Below are 18,004 nucleotides of genomic sequence, written 5' to 3' on the forward strand. Positions count from 1 at the left end.
ATATAAAGTAATTGCAGGAGTAATGTCTCATCTTTGCTGTGTTCCATACATTAGAAGCAACTCACCAGTCCCATCCTCACTCAAGGAGAGAGATTACATGAAGGTGTGAACATTAGATGGCAGACATCTTTGAGTCTATTTGCCACACCTGCCTTCCTCACTTCTTACAGGTGTATCTCCTGAGAGCATTCCCCAGTAAGCCTTCTGCTTGCAACGACCCATCTTGGAGTTTGTATCCAGGAAACAACACTGGGTCAGGGGAGAGAGTTAGAAACTGTTGTGGTAACATCAACTATGGGTGACAGCAGTAGCAGACTGAGCAGCAAATTTTCATTCTATTCATAAATGTATAATAAATTATTATTAGAATTTAGAAGAATCATGGCCTATCTGGAAGTGTAATGAAGTGTACTAACTGTAAGTTGTCTTCAAAGTAAGGATACACACAATGAAAATAATTCATTTCTAGGGTTGTAGAATAGATTATGCATAACTAATAAAAAATAGGTTTCCTGACTTCCACAGCATGAAAATAACTCTCAGACCACAGTCAGTTGCATAATTAAAAAGAGATGATTAGCACTTTATTAAATTCACATAGATTGTACTTTTACAAATTGCAGAAATAGTCAACAAACAGGGCTACCCTATCAGAGACTGATAGAGAATAAGCAAGTATTGGTATGATAACAGGATCAAATTTCACCTCATGTATTGATACTCCCATATTCATCCATCTCAGTTATAATCATTATTTTCTATTCTTGATTTCTTAGTCATGTGCAGAGTGATATAAACAATATTCAAAAAGGATCCACTTTCAAAGATTTCCATACCATATTATAGGTATTTTCCACTGGAAAAAATATTTCTCTTTAGGTCTTCAAAGTGTGGAAAAAAATACATGTAGTGGCCTGACCTTATTTCTGGAAATGCTTAACACAAATGCATTTTTAAACCAATAACTAAAGACACCACATGACTACAATTACACATTGTGTTGTTGGAGAAATATTTTGGAATACTCTGAGTAGTCAACAGCTTATGATTCCAAAGGTCTTCATGGATATAACTGATTGCCTTTTACTTTCATGCACATTGACAGTTTCTTACAAAAGAAGAATGGTGAAACAAAATATACAATCTGCCTTTGATCATTTATAATGCTTAGCAGTTGCGCAGAAACAAGTGTTGAGTTCCTTGGGGAAGCAAAACAGCAGCCCTTCAGAGAGGGGTGAGCCGCTCATCCTCTGTCATGAAGGCATCGTTAATGTGCCCTCCCTTAGTGTCCAAGGGATCACAGGGGATGCCATTCTCAATTGTGATCGTGTTTTCACAGTTATCTTCAGAGTCATCCACTTCAGTTGGTCCTTTGCTCATCCTAAATGCACACAGAAAGAATGATTGGGATCTAGGAGGAGAAATCCTGGTCTTCTGTACAAACATGGAGAGTAGGAAAGGGAAGATGAACCTTAGAATGATGAAATAGTTGATGACATTCTGTATTTTCAAATAAATTTCAAAGATCGTAACGAGCTAATGAGCTGAAAAGTTGCTACTAAGATAAGAGGTCTGCATGGATGATATATACATACAGATCAGAATAAGCCGCCTTATTTAGAATACTAAAATAAATATGCATGAATATGTATATGAGTGAATATATATTTATATGAATGAATGTGTTTGTATACACACACAAATTGCATGAAGGAACACGAAGAAAATGTGTGGTAAAATAGCAAGTTAAAAAATTTAGCTCTAGGAGAACAATTTAACAAAAATTGAATTTTAAAAAAGTAACAGATTCCTCTCACAGGATTTGACAAATAGTCTGTAAATAGTGGGTGGAAATCAAATTGAAATGAGGCATCAAGAACCAAACTCACATTCCTTTGTAGAAAAGAAGTAACCATTATAAATTGCAGATATCATTGCTTGGCTCTACTCATTACAAAATAGTTGCATTCGTTTGTAAATTGGGCTTTTGGAACTCAGAACACACTTTACTAATTACATTACAACTCGGAGCTAAAATTCCAGGTCATTCCCCGAAAAAACTCTGTATGACACTGTAAATCTTTGAGTTCCTCATTCTCAGACCCTTTGTAGACTCTGCTAGCCCTACCCTTAATATTTCCTTGGAGTGTGGAAAGCTGTAGCCTTGAATTCAAAGGGTTTTCCTGTCTTTTGTGAAAGACCAAGACACTGAGCCAACTATGCTTGTTATCAAGGAAGGTAAAAGGAAAAAAAAAAAAGAGGTGGGTACCTCTATGCAACCACAGAGAAGAGTAGTTTCCCTGAGGTTAATCACAAGTTAGATGTTGGGGCATCACAGAAGCATGATTTGGGGCATGATGCTCCCAGACTTGCCAGAGATGCTTTTGTTCCAGGAATCTGTGGAAACTTCAAAGAGGTAGACCCAAATGGATCACACTGCTGGAATGGTGGGTATTGCTGTGGTGACCAGGATGGACTCCCACCACTATGGAAGTCCCTTAGGACCTTGGTGAGTCTCTGGTGAATGAGGAAGTGGTGAAAATGCCCCAAATGATGACTGAGATAGAGCTTCCTATTTGTCCTGCATGAGAGTCCATTTTAATGTGTTTTAACGAATATGGTGGAGGAAGGGAGAAAAAAGAAAGAGCTCTTATTTACAAAAGAATGATGACTAAGCTAGAAAGAGTAACAGAAATAGAAAATCATCACTATAATAATAATTCATTCTGATGAGGCTCATCAATGGATATTCAACCATTGAGTAAGGGATGGTTGGGGAACAGGATATTCACATGGTCTCAGTGTGTCACACTCACAAGCGGTGTACTAATTACAAAGAGATATTTGTATTTTGTCAAGGAAGAAATCTGGTGAACATCACCAACAATTAGACAAATTGACAGTGCCTCCAGATTTGATGCACTGAGATTTTATTTATTGTTTATTTATAAAATTCTGTGTTCTGTGTTCCTACCCCACCCCATCACCAAATTTTTTTTACCTGAATCTGCCAGGAGGAAGTAATCAGACAAATCCAAATTTTAAAATATTTTATAAAACAGCTGATCTGGACTCAGCACAGAGTAGGCACTTAAGTGATGTGCTTAGAGTTGGATGGACAGACACATGGATAGTTGGCTAGCTAGTTAGACAGATGGATCAATGACTGGCTGGCTGGATGATAAATTAACGGATAGGTGGATGGACTAATGCTGTAGGTCAAGTTAGACAGTAGGCAAAGGTAGATCTTGAATGGGATTCACCACAGAAAAAGAAAGAAAGAAGAAAAGAAGAAAGAAGAAAGAAAAGAAGAGGGAAGGAAGGACACATACACACAATCTTTCTTGTATCTCTTGTATTGTTGCTTTTCCAAATGAATAGAGGAAAACATTTGTTTTCCTACCTTAGAAATTAGTAGTATAGATTTTGCAAGGGTTTGCTGATGGTTTATTAGATAATTCCAAATAGTTGAAGTTCATAAAGAAAGGTGAAGTATCATTCCAATGCAGTAGATCCCATCGTCATCACTTGAAAATATTTCACAATTGTATATGCCACTATCAAGTGTCACAATTTATCACTACAGGCCCAATGCTGGGTTAGAAGCTGGAGGTCACAGTTCCAGAGACCTAGTAAAGGATAAGCTCCTGTGTTTTTCCATCCTCAGGGTGAAGACACTGTACTGGCCAGGCTAAGCCTCAGCCATCAGCTATCAGGGCAGGCTGGGATGAGCACAGAGTTTCATGTTTCAGCCAAGTGAAATCACCTAACAGAGGACTAGAATACTCTTGCCTCTCCTCTGGTGGACAGGAGTATTGTTACTTTCCATGTCCTCCAGAAAGCAAAAGCAATGGACATTCTATAACCATCAATCATATCACTTCCATTCACAGTATCCAGCATTCATTGAATAACTATGCTTTGAGTGACTACTGTGTGCTCAAAGAGACTCAGTCCTCATCCTAAAGTGAAAAGAAAAGAGTTAATAAAAGGGAAAAACTCCAAATTTCACTCATCTTCCTTCCCATTTTTTATGGATTATAAAAAAGAGGAGTGATATTTCAATAGGGATGAAGCTCCAGTAAGAAATGCATATTTATTAGGAATGCAAGCTGGTGCAGCCGCTCTGGAAAACAGTAGGGAGGTTCCTCAAAAAATTAAAAATAGAACTACCCTACAACCCAACTGCACTACTATCCAAGGTATTTATCCAAGGGATACAGGTGTGCTGTTTCGAAGGGACATATGCACTCCAATGTTTATAGCAGCACTATCAACAATAGCCAAAGTGTGGAAAGAGCCCAGTGTCCATCGATGGGTGAACAGATAAAGAAGATGTGGTATACATATATACAATGGAGTATTACTCAGCAATCAAAAAGAATGAAATCTTGCCATTTGCAACTACATGGATGGAACTGGAGGGTATTATGCTAAGTGAAATTAGCCAGGGAAAGACAAATATCATATGACTTCACTCATATGAAGACTTTAAGTGACAAAACAGATGAACATAAGGGAGGGGAAACAAAAATAATATAAAAACAGGAAGGGGGACAAAGCATAAGAGACTCATAAATATGGAGAACAAACAGATGGTTACTGGAGGCGGTGTGGGCTAAATAGGTAAGGGGTATTAAGGAATCTACTCCTGAAATCATTGTTGCACTATATGCTAACTAATTTGGATGTAATTTTTTTTAATTAAAAAAATAAATGCATATTTATAAATTATCATTAAAATTGTATAGTTCACGCAATTTCCCCAAAACTCATTCCTCATTGGGCTTGAAGTGAATAATAATTCTCCACAACAGTAAATAGATTTTCAACAGTCAAATCTTACTCTAAAATTTGCATATATAAGTATGAAATTCATCTTACCAAAACTTAAAAAAAATTTTTTTTCAATGTTTAATTTATTTTCGAGAGAGAGAAACAGAGCTTGAGCAGAGGGAGGGACAGAGAGAGAGGGAGACACAGAATCCGAAGCAGGCTCCCGGCTCTGAGCGGTCAGCACAGAGCCCAATGCAGGGCTCGAACTTGTGACTATGAGATCATGACCTGAGCTGAAGTCAGATGCTGAACTGACTGAGCCACCCAGGTGCCCCTCATCTTGCCAAAATCTTAGTGGATGCAGCACTCTGAAGTAGGTGGTAGTCTTAGAAATAATGGTTGCCAGCATCTATTTGTCAGTTTCCTTAGTTAAGAAAGTGTTTTTATCGATGATAAAACATTAGATGAAAAACTGCAGAGAGCTAGACACATGTAGATGGCTGCAAGGAGTCTTGCCTCCCCCTCTGAACCATAAAACTAATCCATGAGGCATCACAGAGGATGGGGAGGAACTAAAAAGAAAGACGCAAATAGATGAGGACAAGTTTGTCTCCTTTAGAGGAAGGACTTCTCAACCAAAAAGATTGAGTGAAATGGCTACGGAAGTATATCTAATGAAGCTGTGTCAGTGGCAAATTAGGTACATGTTGTGCTCTTGTGACCTTAGATCCAATTGTTCTGAGTCTTGGCATTGCTGGGCTTCACAAACTGCAATGTCAGTAACTTGCTGGCTGGACACGATAAGCGGCTCAAAGGTTATGTAACAGTATACTCTAGTACTTTGTCACATTTCATAGTAGGTCCTGTAATAAACTGACTCACTGCCTGTGCATTGCTCTTACTAACAATAAGAAAACTGAACCATGTTTCTGGATCATTCTGAATTGATGTTCTGCTAAAAACATGAATTCTTTTTCCTGAAAAATAAAATTGAGTGTTAATGACTTCTGCTGTTCCTGCAGTGTCAGGTGGTTCAGGATTTTTTAGAAAGTAACTAAAATACCTGAAACTAGCTCCTAAGAGCCTCGAAAGTAGACATTTCTCATAAATCCAGACAGAAAAGGGGCAAAAGAGGAGACAAAAAAACATCAGCTGACCCTCGGAGCTAGGGGGTGTTGAGAAGCAGGGTTTGTTCAAAATAAAGTAGTGGCAGCTAAAAGCACAGAGAATACTTCTGTCTCCTTTCAAACAAGATAGAGCTGAAGAGCCAAGGCCCAAGAATAGCCAGAAAACAACAAAGGACAGACAAATATGATTTTAAACAGAACAGAATTAATTATTGGAGAATTGGGAGTGTCCTCATGATCAGTACCAGTGATTCCTGGGGAAAATATCGGCGTTACTGGAATGATTTCAGTGGGCACCACAGTTCAGTGAGATCGATGGGCTTTGGGATCCAGCCCACCTGGTTTTAAATACGGTGACTACTACTTTCTAACCATGCGACTCTAGTCAGGTTGCTTTATGTCTGCCATGCAGTAGGGATACTAATAATAATTAGTATCTATTATGTGACAGAAACCAGACTAAGTGCTTTATATACATTACCTCATTTAGTTCCTATTATTAATATTATAAGGATTATTATGTGCAATATTATAAGGATTTTATTATTATCCCTGTTTTTCAAATGAAGGAGCTAAGACTCAAATATGTAGAGCAGCTTGTCTTTGAGAATGGAACAAGATTGGTCTCACCAGTAAACTAGAACTCTAATTTAATCTCCCCAGGATTCACTCAAAACACGTATTTGATTCCTATTGAGTATGTACATTTAAGAACAGCAAAGGGAAACAATTATTAGCTATAACATTCCTGATTTTATGTACATATCTATTTTTAAGACTATTGACTTAATTAAGACTTTACATGAATGTGAAGTTTCATGTGAAGTATCAGTATAATGAAAGTGTGTAGGCTGAGCCCCATCCCTTTGTGTGAAAAGCAATATCTGTAGAGACTGAAAAGTATTCCTGTTTACTATTGACCTTATAGGAATAGAAACAAAACCAGAAATAAACCAAGTGAATTTACTCATGACTATGCTCAACTGTGAGCATTAGTTAGGGTTTTATGTCCTGAGTCCTTAACGTGGCTTTGTTACCAAGTACAAGACTATAATCTCCTTGCAGGCAAGGCCCATCCATGTTATCTATGTATGTATCTTCTATGATACATACTAGAGCTCCTATGACAGAGTGGATGGTTGATAAAGTAATAAGACATTTTTTACTTCTTTGGGCCTTGGCCTCTGGAGAGATGAATTTAGATCATTGTTAAGATCCTTTCCTAAGACCCTAACGTTATTACAGTCTATTTATATACAGGATTCATAAACCAATCCTACTATATACACGCAAGTCTGAAATCATGCTGTGTCTGTGACTCTCCTTTTATAGCACAGTCCCAGGTTATATAAAGTTAGGGCTTTTAACTGCTTTTTGATGGTGATGCTAGTAACTTGCATTACTATAGCACTTTCCAGGGTATAAAGCACTTGTGTGTATTCTCTGACTTTGTCTCCTTATAATCATAGCTATTTAAGAAAAATATTATTATCCTCGTTTTCCATATGTCACCTGCTCAAGACCACTCAGCTAGTAAACACCGGGGCCTGAGATCAGAACCCAAAACCAAGAGTACTGAGCCAGTGCTCTTTCTACTAAAGCACACATCACAACTTCATCACCATGATCATTATCACATCCCCATCAGCATTACAACCATCACTGTCATCATCATTGCCATCATCATAAAGCTGGCCAGAGATCTAAAACATCTGCTTGTGGGCTGGGGCTAGACACAGATCTAGTACAGACGTCACCATGGAGTATATGCAGTCCATCTTGGGCACCTGCCCACCTACCCAACTGCCTAAGTATCTCCTGAAAGAAAATTTAAAAAAAAATCTTTTTCCAACTTTTTTTCCTCCAACAAATCTCTCATTTCCACAAACTGCTATTCTCAACTAGACGGTAACAGAGAAAGGAGCATCTTCCTCAAATTATTTCCCAAGGAGGTGGCATTGGTGTGTGGAAGCTGGCTGGCATGGGCTTGCCAGAGGTGGTTGTTAAACATTCAGAAAGCTCATACTTGATAGGAAATCAACAAATGTTACAAATCAGAGTATTTTTTAGAAAGCTAGTTAACCAGTCCACCACTATTCTAGTAAACAGTAACCCTAATAAGGTCATTTGCCTTTTTTTTTTGTCAGTACTTTAGCTTTATTAACTAGCTGTTAGCCCGTAACAATAACAATTGTTGTGGTGTCATTTGCCTTTTAAAATATGTGTTCACTACTAAAGTCCCAAGCAATGAACCACTGAACTAGAAATTTTTTTTTACAGTATCATGGCAATTTCTGGACAGAAAAGAGATCCTTTTTCAGCATCTCTTAGTCACAGAAATGGGGTAAGCTCTGCTTGGATAATAATAATTACTGTTTATTTAGAGCTTACTATATCCTAGGTACTTCACATACATTTATCTCACCCAATCCTCATGGAAGCCCTGTGAGATATTATCTTCCTACTACAGACGGCAAAACAGTCCCATGGAAATTAGATGACTTGACTGAGGCCTTTTGGCTAAAGGGTATAGCTGGGGTTTGAGTTCACTTAGTTTGGCTTCCAATGACTGTATATGAATAATGAATGTAATGCTGTTATTGACCCAGGCAGAAGAATTGCCAAAGCTTTACTTGAGAAATTTCCTCAACAGTAAAGTTAAGTATGCGTATGTCTTAGATGACAGTGGCACTCTTCTCCACAGAAGCAAAATGGTAACTTAGATGACTCTGCAGTCTGTCCTTCTAAGTTTAAGGTCTGTATCACGCAAACCATGTTCATTACTATCCAATGTATGGATTGGATTGTCGGACAAATCTTTGTCTTCCTCAGGACTAAAGGCATTGGGGGCAACTCCTGCTTCTTGCATGATTAGAAAGGGCTATCATGACAATCATCGGGGCTCTTCCCACTTCAAACTGCACCCTCTCCACACCTTCAAAGCAATACTTTGCCCAAGAGAAGCCCACCACGGAGCGTATCAGACTCAAAACACAACAAATCAATTTATCTTCAGAAGGCTGTCATAACTGTCCTGACTATATTTGCCAATTAGTGATGCTCTCCAGGTTTACGCAAGAGATTTGTCTATCTGTTTTCCTAGTCTGAACACGAAATGAATTTGCGAAGGCAGGGTTGTGACAACAGTCTCACGTCTCCCAGGCAACAGATTATGACGCTACACACCCAGTGATTATATTACTGCAGAATCCGCTCAGCAGGAAAGAGATAGCAAAGCTGGAAGACCAGCAAATGGCAGGATAATAAAATAATAGAACTAACACTTATTGAGCGCTCGCTGCGGGACAGGCACCACTCTAAGCACACCACTGCATTAACTCTTTTGACCCCACCACGTTCATTATTTCCAGTACACTGGACTGTCACTCTAGAAGAGTTATCTATGCACAGGCAACAAAGATAGATTTAACCAACTCGACTCTAGCACCACAAACCATATTCCCCTGAGCCTGGTTTCCCTGACTCATTGCCTATGCTCCCTGATACACATAGAGTTAATGGATTACATACAAGAGCAGAATCTAGGAGATAAATACTTTGAATCTAAGCAGCCTCAGAGTCCATTCTTCTAACTCCTATACTATATTGTGCTAGTGAGAAAAGTGGGAACCAAGGAGATGAAGCGCATTCACCGAAGTTACGATCCTTAGAAACGATAGGATCACAGCATTCTAGGATTGATACGAAACTTAAAAATATTAAGCGTAAGTATTCAAACATTGCAAGGGAATATTTCTTAAAATTCGAAAAAAACTCAAAACAAATTAACAACTCGTTCCAAGGCTCTCTGCATTACATGCCATGCCAACATGAAGGAAGTTGAGCAAGTACAACTTGATATTAATCTCTGAGTTTAGTTTGGGCACTAGACATAAATCTCCTTTATTCTAGAGCACTTATCATTTGTGAAAAGAAATTTACAAAGGCCAACATTTAAAATGATTCCTTTCTGCTAGCAACTAGAGTGAGACATATGGAAAGGAATAAACCCCCAGAGAAACATTTAGTTGAACACATACTTGGCCAAACTCATCCCACATGTCTGTGTGGGCATTGACCCTTTTGAAAACCAACGCATGTCCTGTGATTCCCACTTACCTGAATTCCTCTTCCTTGGTATCGGAAGAGAAGGTTTTAGAAGAATCAAATGGCCTAATGAAGAGTAAGGACCCTCTCTGGATCAGAGGTTCTTGTAAACAAATTTATTTTCTCCTTTCATCATGCTGAGAAATCCTATCTCCTCTCCTCCTGTCCCACTGCCTTAGTAACTCTCCCATTGGTCGGCAATTCCGACCAGATTGAAGTAATTGCAATCATTTAGACAGCAAAGTTTGCAGTGCCCCAGAATCCAGATAAATGAACTCAGGGAGTAGGAATCTCTAAAAAGTAGTTAAATTGGAAGCCCTCAAATTAAGTGAATTAGAATAACCTGGATATTCATTAAAATACATCCCCTTCACTGATTATAATTTAGAAAGTCTGCAGTAGTGCAAAGGAATCTACATTTTAACAAATGTTTCAGGTGATTCTGATGCAAGGTGTTGACTCAAAGGTCACTTCTAGGGCCATGGTTCCATGTAGTAGCATAGGCACTAGAGGGACAAGCAACTATTGAAGGGAGGGAAGTATAAAAGCGCAAAAGTATCTGGGACAAGATGGCAGCTGTAGGCACGAGGCCAAGAAAAGGCAAGCCAAGCTGGGGATGCATGGAAAGAACTGTGGAACTGCTAGCATTTGGAGCTGGAGGACTATTAAAGATTAACCCTGCGTACCCAAGAAATCTGCTTAGCTTTGTATATCCACCTTACAAAATCTTAACACAGATATTAAAATCAATTCTTGATATGAAATATTCATACGGTGTAGAACAAAGAAAAAGACAGTAATGGAAGGAGTCATAGTAAGGGACACTGGACTGTAAAAAGTCTCTAAGCACAAGAGCATAAGTGACATTTTGCCAATCACCAATATTTTCAAAGTTTCAGATTTAAGGCATTACCTTCAGCTTGGGGAAAATGCTCTCCTTACTTTCCCGAGTCATGAGGAAATAGGAAAATGCTCTTTAAATCATTCCCTTTTAGTATCTTACCTTCTACGTTGCCGGATTCCTGATAAAATCAATAGCATGACTGCAACTATGACAATGCAAAATATCACACCAAATATAATAATCCAGATGGGCACAGATGGGTCGGTGGGTGGTGCAAGAGTGGACGGAATTTTTAAAAATTCAAGAGTCTGGTCATTCAAAAAGAAGGCACCGTTGATCCGGTTCCTATTCATTCTAGGATACAACAATGATCAAAAACAAACAAAACAAGAGAGGAAAACAATTAGAAACAGAAGGTCCAGACCCATCTCTCCATGATTATAATTATCTCTAGAAACAGAGCATCCCTGTAGCATGAGACTTGAGGTTGACTAGACAGTTTGATGAGAGGGCAATCGTGCTGTGGTACTTTTCAGAGCAGTGCTGGCTGCTACAGAAAGGCTTGTCTACTGTCCTCCACAGTTGTGAATGTCCTAGAAGTAACGGGAAGTCCCGAGCTTAAGTTCTCCCCACCATGTTTGATTTCCTGAAATGTGTGGTGAGTACAGGAATGGAGACATGGTATAGTAGATTTGTTCGGGAAATTCCAAGTGGTTCCATATGACTAAAGTAACAGGTGCTTGAGGAGTCCAAAAGCTAGAAAATTATCAAGGTAAATGAGTTACTCTTCCTGGGGAAAATCTGCATTTTTGGTGGTGGCAGCAGTTAGGGATGGGTTGGTAGCAAAGACTTATTTGAATGAAACCAAATAAGTGAATTTCTAACTGTAACTTGCAAACTAGGTGAGATTTCTTAGAGATAGTGTATGGCATCTACTGAATTCGCACTAGACAAACTGACTTCATCTACCTCTAGAGCAGCAATGGAAAATACAAATATATGTAAGCTTCATGTGTGACTTCAAATTCTCTAGGAGGTGCAATTTAAGAAAAAGTAAAAAGAAACCAGTGAAATTATTTTAATTTTTCTTTTTAATTTTAAGTAGGCTCCACAACCAACATGGGGCTTGAACTCATGACCCTGAGATCAAGAGTCACATGCTCAATCGACCGAGCCAGCCAGGCACCTGAAATTATTTTAATCATTTTTTTGGCCAATATATCTAGAAAAATATAATTTCAACCTGTAATCAAAATTGAGTTGGTTCACGTTTTATTTTGTACTCAATACTTTACACTTAGGGAATATCTAATCTTGGACTAGCTACGTTTCAAGTGCTCAATAGCCACATTTGGCGGGTGACTACCATTCTGTACAGCTTAAGTCTTGAACCTGACAGTAATGGCTTGAGAATCTCTGTAGACTGGCACCAAGCTATCAGGAAAGACCTCCTTTAGCAAATAAAAATCTATGTTGAGGCATTATTATTCATGAATGTGAAAAAGAATCCCAGCCAGAAAATCTACAGCAGGCAATAATTCCAGTGTAATTTTCTTTTATCAAACTATGGAAAGTTTCCTTTTTCCATAACATATTATTGGTAATCTGGGAACACAAACCTCTCCACATAATAACAAATCCCACAACTAAGGTATAACTCAGAGTAAAATGAGAAGTTACTCTGTATTTCTCATTCTATCTACCTGGTTAGTGAACACTCTGTTGTTCTTTTGCCTCTCAGGCTGATTAGAAGTTCTAGATCAGGGGCACCTGGGTTGGCTGAGTCAGTTGAGCATCCGACTTCGGCTCAAGTCGTGATCTCACTGTTAGTGAGTTCGAGCCCTGCATCGGGCTCTGTGCTGACAGCTCAGAGCCTGGAGCCTGCTTTGGATTCTGTGTCTCCCTCTCTCTCTGCCCCTCCCTCTCCCCAACTTGTGCTCTGTCTCTCTCTCTTAAAAATAAACATTAAAAGTGCTTTTTAAAAAATTTTAAAAAAATGAAGAAGTTCAATACAGACTAAAACTCCAACCATCACTGAAATCCCCAATAGGTGTCAGTCACCATGGACATCTTCCAGCCAAGATTGGCCTGATAAGGCCAGGCCCTCACGACAGAGCTAAAACAGACATCGTAGAACTGGTGGCTCATTCCCTCACATAATTCCGTAAGTGTGGACACTCTGGTGGAGAGAAAAAACATCACTGGGTGTGATGGCAGCGCACCTGGGTTCAAATCCTCACTTTTTATATTTCTAGTGTGGTGGCCTCAGCAAATCAATTAAAATTAATCTCCCTGGGCCTCAATTCCCTCATTTATAAACCGAGGATAATAATAATTACTCAAAAACAATTGGTGTTGATATTAAATGCCACAGATGTGTAGGAACACGCTTTATGAAGCAGGAAGTGTTATGCAAATATTCAGTGGAACTAGCATTATTTTTTCAACTCCATAGATTCTTCAGCCCAAAAATTCCTATCACCTGCCTTCTAGCTACCATCTCCTTGCTCTTCCTGGTATCTTTCTTTCTTGGTATTGTTCCCTTTATTTTCATACAATCCTGGTGAGACCTACACATTCCCTAACACAAATTCTCATTCTATTGGCCATCCTCACCCCCTAAATAGCTTCCCCTGCTAGGACCTTTGACAGACACTTTCATCCTAAACACTCACTCTTCTCCCTCAGGTTCACGGAAGCCTGCTTTAACTGCAGTAGCTTAATTTCCTTGTGGCCCCCGCAGATCACAGGGAGAGCTTGAATAAAATTCCTTTTCCTATGAAATACACTGTTCCTAATTCTTATTCCCTAAGGGCTGGGTATTAACAGTAAGTCTTAGGGGCAGAAGTGCAGAAACAATACAGGTCAAACCTTCCTGCTAAAGCAGATTAAATCATTTCGCACTGGTACAGATCAGTAAGGGAACTGGATGACTGTTCACACAAAAACCTTTGGCATTTGATTATATACTCATTATCTTATATGTTAATATTTTACAGAGAGCAAATGAATTCTTTCACTAGATATTTCTCCTTGGCGAAGAGCAGAACTTCAGTAACTTGTAAATCCTTTGTTGAGGAGCGCTACTTTGTTTCACTCTTTCTTGTTCGAGAAAGAGTTGATCTCCTTAACTCATTCTTCCAATATACTTTTGCCCAACATTAATCATTTGAGGGATAGAAAGTTTTGACATGCATAAAATGCACAGTGGGTGAAGTAAAAACAAACTGCATCCTTCCTCTTCTTTGAAGTCAAGAACACATTTCAGTTTTGAAAGTTTGTTATGATCACAAGGAGAGGAGGAGAAAAACTCTCAGGAAAAAAATGTGTAAAACTTGAAATTGGGTTAAAAAAATACTACTGAGTGTCTGGTGGATACACCTTTCTGGACAATTTACACCTTCTACTTGTCCTTGAGTTATTTTTTTAAGTTTTTATTTATTTATTTTGAGAGAGAGGCAGAGAGAGAGAGGGAGACAGACAATCCCAAGCAGGCTCCACACCGTCAGTGTGGAGCCCAATACAGGGCTCAAACTTGCAGAACCGTGAGATCGTGATCTGAGTTGAAACTGAGTTGGATGTTTAACCAACTGAGCCACCCGGGTGCCCCGGTCTTTGAGTTATGTTGCAAATCTGTAAGTAGTAGAAAACTGACATAATGTAAATTATTTTTGTCCACTTGATTTTCTATGGACTGATTACTATTTTGATTTCTATATATGCATGGTTCCTTGAAAGTCTCCTTTGAACTGTTTTGAACATTTTACTACTAGTTCCCTCATTAATTAATGAGATAATAAAATCTTTAATGGCATTTATTTTTAATTTGTATGAGAGTCATGACTTTACCTTGTTTTTTCAAAAAGTATCTTTTAAAGGGAAAGATAATTAAGGAAGGTAGGTCCTTAGAGACCCAAGAAATGAGAATTTTTGTCTTGGTTTTTAAATAAAAGTCAAAGGTATGACTGGTTCTTTAAACACCTTACATTTAATAACTCATTTAATCTCAACAACTCTGAGAGGTACCATAATTATTCCCATTTTACAGATTACAAGAGAATAACAAAGGGGAAGTAATTTATCTGTATTTAAACAGTTAGCAAGAGGCAAAACCAGAAGGATTTGGGCTCCAGAATCCATGTGATGAACCATCACACAATAGTGCCATACAAGGTGTTCTTGACAAAAGAAGACAGTAGTAAACATTCGTGGCTAATATTTAAACCAGGGGTTCTCAGCCACAGCACAACTGACATCTGGGGTTGAATAAGTCTGTTTTGAGGCGCTATCCTGTGTATAATAGAATGTTTATCAGCACCCCAACTTCTGTCTACTCAATGCTGGTAGAACCCCCCATACATACCCCACCTCAACCATGACAACAAAAATGTCTCCAGACATTTCCAAATGTTTCCTTGGAAGCAAAATTGTCCTTGGATGAGAACCACTCATCCAAACTGATCACTAAAACAAACTAACAAAATTAAATCTTTGACATATTTATACATAAGTCATTGTAAGAAGAGAGAGAATTCTTCAAAATCTATGAAAACAGCAAACTAATCAACAAGTTGATTTACCAGTAGAAGACATATTTAGCGGTGATTACCTTATGGCTGTCTGTACCTCAACAGCAGGAAGGGTGTGATTTTTCAAAGGATCTGTAACCACAAACCAGAATGACACTCGCTGGGTTACATTGCAAACTAGGACGTGGGAAATTCTGCAGATGATGGGGGAAAAAAAATACATTGTAAGTAAATAATATCTAATTACATTAGAACATCCACTCTGGTGTTATAACTGTCTGAAAACGTGTCTTAGCTATGAATGAAGTCATTTCTACCATTATGAAGAAATGTCTTATTAAGAAAAAACTAGCATAGAAAATTTCCTTTGTTTGAAAAGCATATATTTAGGGATCATCCATTAAATAAGGATCTACCAAAATGAAAAAAACAAGAAAAATTACACAGTAGAACATTAAGGATCTTATTCTCGCATCACCCACTAGTTGACAGCACGCGGGCTTCAACACTGGCCTTTTTTTCTGAGCTACAGGAGCCTTTTGTACTTCCTCATCAAGCTCTTTTTAGTGTCTTCCTCATTCAGCCATCTACAGCTTGGGTCCAGACAAATCAGGTGCCACTCTTCATCCAATACTTGCTTCCTCTGTTGACCACATTTCCCTCCCTCTCTTACTCCAGTACTGGAGCCAACTCAATAAAAGACTTCCAAACTGAAGTGCTATAATCAATTTACCAGCAGCCTTTGAACACTGTTTCTGCAGTTATCTGCTTTCCAACTGTAAATTGGAAATGTGCCTCATTCTACTCTGTAAACACAGATTACCAATAGAAACGACACGAAAGAAATGGCCTAAGTGTTCAGAATGGAGACGACCTATATAGGAATGTATGAAGGGCATAAAGGTTGAAAATCATAGGAGAGTCCACATAAATAAACACTGTCAGTGCTAAAACATAAATCCTGAATGGCTTTCACCATTTTCAGATTGCAGAGGTGACTGACATCAGGTACTATTCAAGAAGAATGAAAGACATATCCGCTTTACTAATAAGTTGACTTCATTTTCCTTAAAAGAGCGAATGCTCTTTAAGGTGTATTATGTTCATTTTCACAATAAAGACAGGGCCATTGTGCCGACTTTCTATAATTTTCGGGACCTGATAGAAACTATTCCATTTTCTCCCTTGCAATGTCACATACAGAAGCCAAGCCCTCCTGGCCCCTCTGCTGGAGCCAAGCGCCTGGGACCAGTGCTGGGAAGTGGGAGGTTCTCCCCCCAACCCCGCCCTCAGCAGCAGGGAATGCCCCACACAGTTGCCACATCCATGGGGCACTGGCCCCACACGGGCACGACCCCGTGCCCAGAGGGCCCCCACGAGTGACCCCACGCGCTGTCCTTGTGCCCGATGCCAATGATCCTCCTAGCTCTGCGTGCTTCACAACTGCAGACTTTGGGAACCTACAGAAGCCGAATTTCCACCTCAGAGGTCCCGACTCCGCTGCACTGAGATCATGGGCAGCTGCCTGGGCACAGCCATGGCCACGCTGCCACGCCTGGCCCAGAAGCGAGGTTCCCCCTGGCCCAGGCCCACCCGCTGCCGCCTGGGCCCGGATGGGAGCCGTAGCCTCTCCTGGGTCTGCAGCCAGCCCGCCCCCACTGTGCCACCCTGCTGGGACCATGTCAGAATCTGGAGGACGATGGTCCCCAAGGCCTAGAGAAGCTTTCACCGCAAGCCACCCCTCCAGATATTCATGGGGTTGGATTTTTCTAGTGATCACAAGAGTTTGATGAAATGGCTGGGGAATGCCCAGAACCCCACACACAGTTGGAGCCTGGTGACCATCGAACTCACTCCTGTGGAGCACAGGGGAGATTCTACAGATGTCCGCCTATCCAGGAGCCCCTGGGGCCCTATGTCAAGGAGGCCCGCCGAGGGCCCCTAGCCAATGCAATAAATCAAAAAAAAGAATCTGAGCACCTCTCTGCTTTGAACCTTCCAGGCCAAGGTAGAGAGGCAGAAACAGGGGGCCAGGCCATCCTCCTTCAGGCCTGTATGGAGACACAGAGTGGTCCCTTCCTTTGTGCCCGGGCCTGGGCCTCCGAGGCAAGGCCTCTGCTCCTGGCACAGCAGAGCCCCAGAGGACACCGACCCGGGCCTACCTGCCTCAAGGACACAGCGCCGTGGCCTGGGCTGCCGAGCAGATCAGTACTCCCCAGGGCCTGGGCCTCCCACGGCCTGATGTCTCCCCTGTATCCTGAGTCAGAGCCCTGCCACCTCCACCTCCTGAGACTCAAACCCACAGTTGTTTCACTCTGCCTTACCCCCACATGGGCCCCTGACACCCCCAGTCAGCCCTCTACCCCGCAGCTGGCGGCTCCACCAAGCCCCCAGACCCACTCCCTTGACCCTGCAGAGCCTACACTGAAGAAGCTCTCCAGCTACCCAAACCTCTGCCTTCCTTGTGCCCACCCAGTCTTCCTACCTGTTCCCACACTCATCAGGAAGGCATGCTTCTTCCCTACTTCCCCACTTTGTGAAGTGAAAATGGCATTCTTGTTTTAGATAAAAATTATAGACAACTTTATGATCACAGAGAATGTCATTGTCTTTCTTTCAGA

At 40.2% G+C, this 18,004-nt stretch overlaps 1 protein-coding gene across 1 annotated transcript; it reads right to left on the reverse strand.

Moving 5' to 3' along the window:
- Positions 1 to 554: 554 nt before the first annotated feature.
- Positions 555 to 15,621, reverse strand: CLTRN (collectrin, amino acid transport regulator). Its single transcript, XM_040468264.1, has 3 exons — positions 15,464 to 15,621; positions 11,014 to 11,208; positions 555 to 1,381 (listed from the first exon to the last, which is right to left on the reverse strand). The coding sequence occupies exons 1-3, from the start codon at positions 15,604 to 15,606 to the stop codon at positions 1,225 to 1,227; spliced, it is 495 nt and encodes a 164-aa protein (XP_040324198.1). The 5' UTR covers positions 15,607 to 15,621; the 3' UTR covers positions 555 to 1,224.
- Positions 15,622 to 18,004: the final 2,383 nt, after the last annotated feature.

The sequence above is a fragment of the Herpailurus yagouaroundi genome, unplaced genomic scaffold (genome assembly GCF_014898765.1).
Source record: "Herpailurus yagouaroundi ecotype Mexico unplaced genomic scaffold, PumYag 67690, whole genome shotgun sequence".
Classification (NCBI taxonomy): domain Eukaryota; kingdom Metazoa; phylum Chordata; class Mammalia; order Carnivora; family Felidae; genus Herpailurus; species Herpailurus yagouaroundi.

Excerpts from the sequence above, each read along its gene's own strand:
- CLTRN (XM_040468264.1), bottom strand. The coding sequence starts at position 15,606 with ATGTATTTTTTTTCCCCCATCATCTGCAGAATTTCCCACGTCCTAGTT. Across the intron at positions 11,209-15,463 it reads GAGGTACAGACAGCCATAAG|AATGAATAGGAACCGGATCA; the intron begins GTAATCACCGCT and ends GTTGTATCCTAG. Across the intron at positions 1,382-11,013 it reads GGAATCCGGCAACGTAGAAG|GATGAGCAAAGGACCAACTG; the intron begins GTAAGATACTAA and ends GTGTGCATTTAG.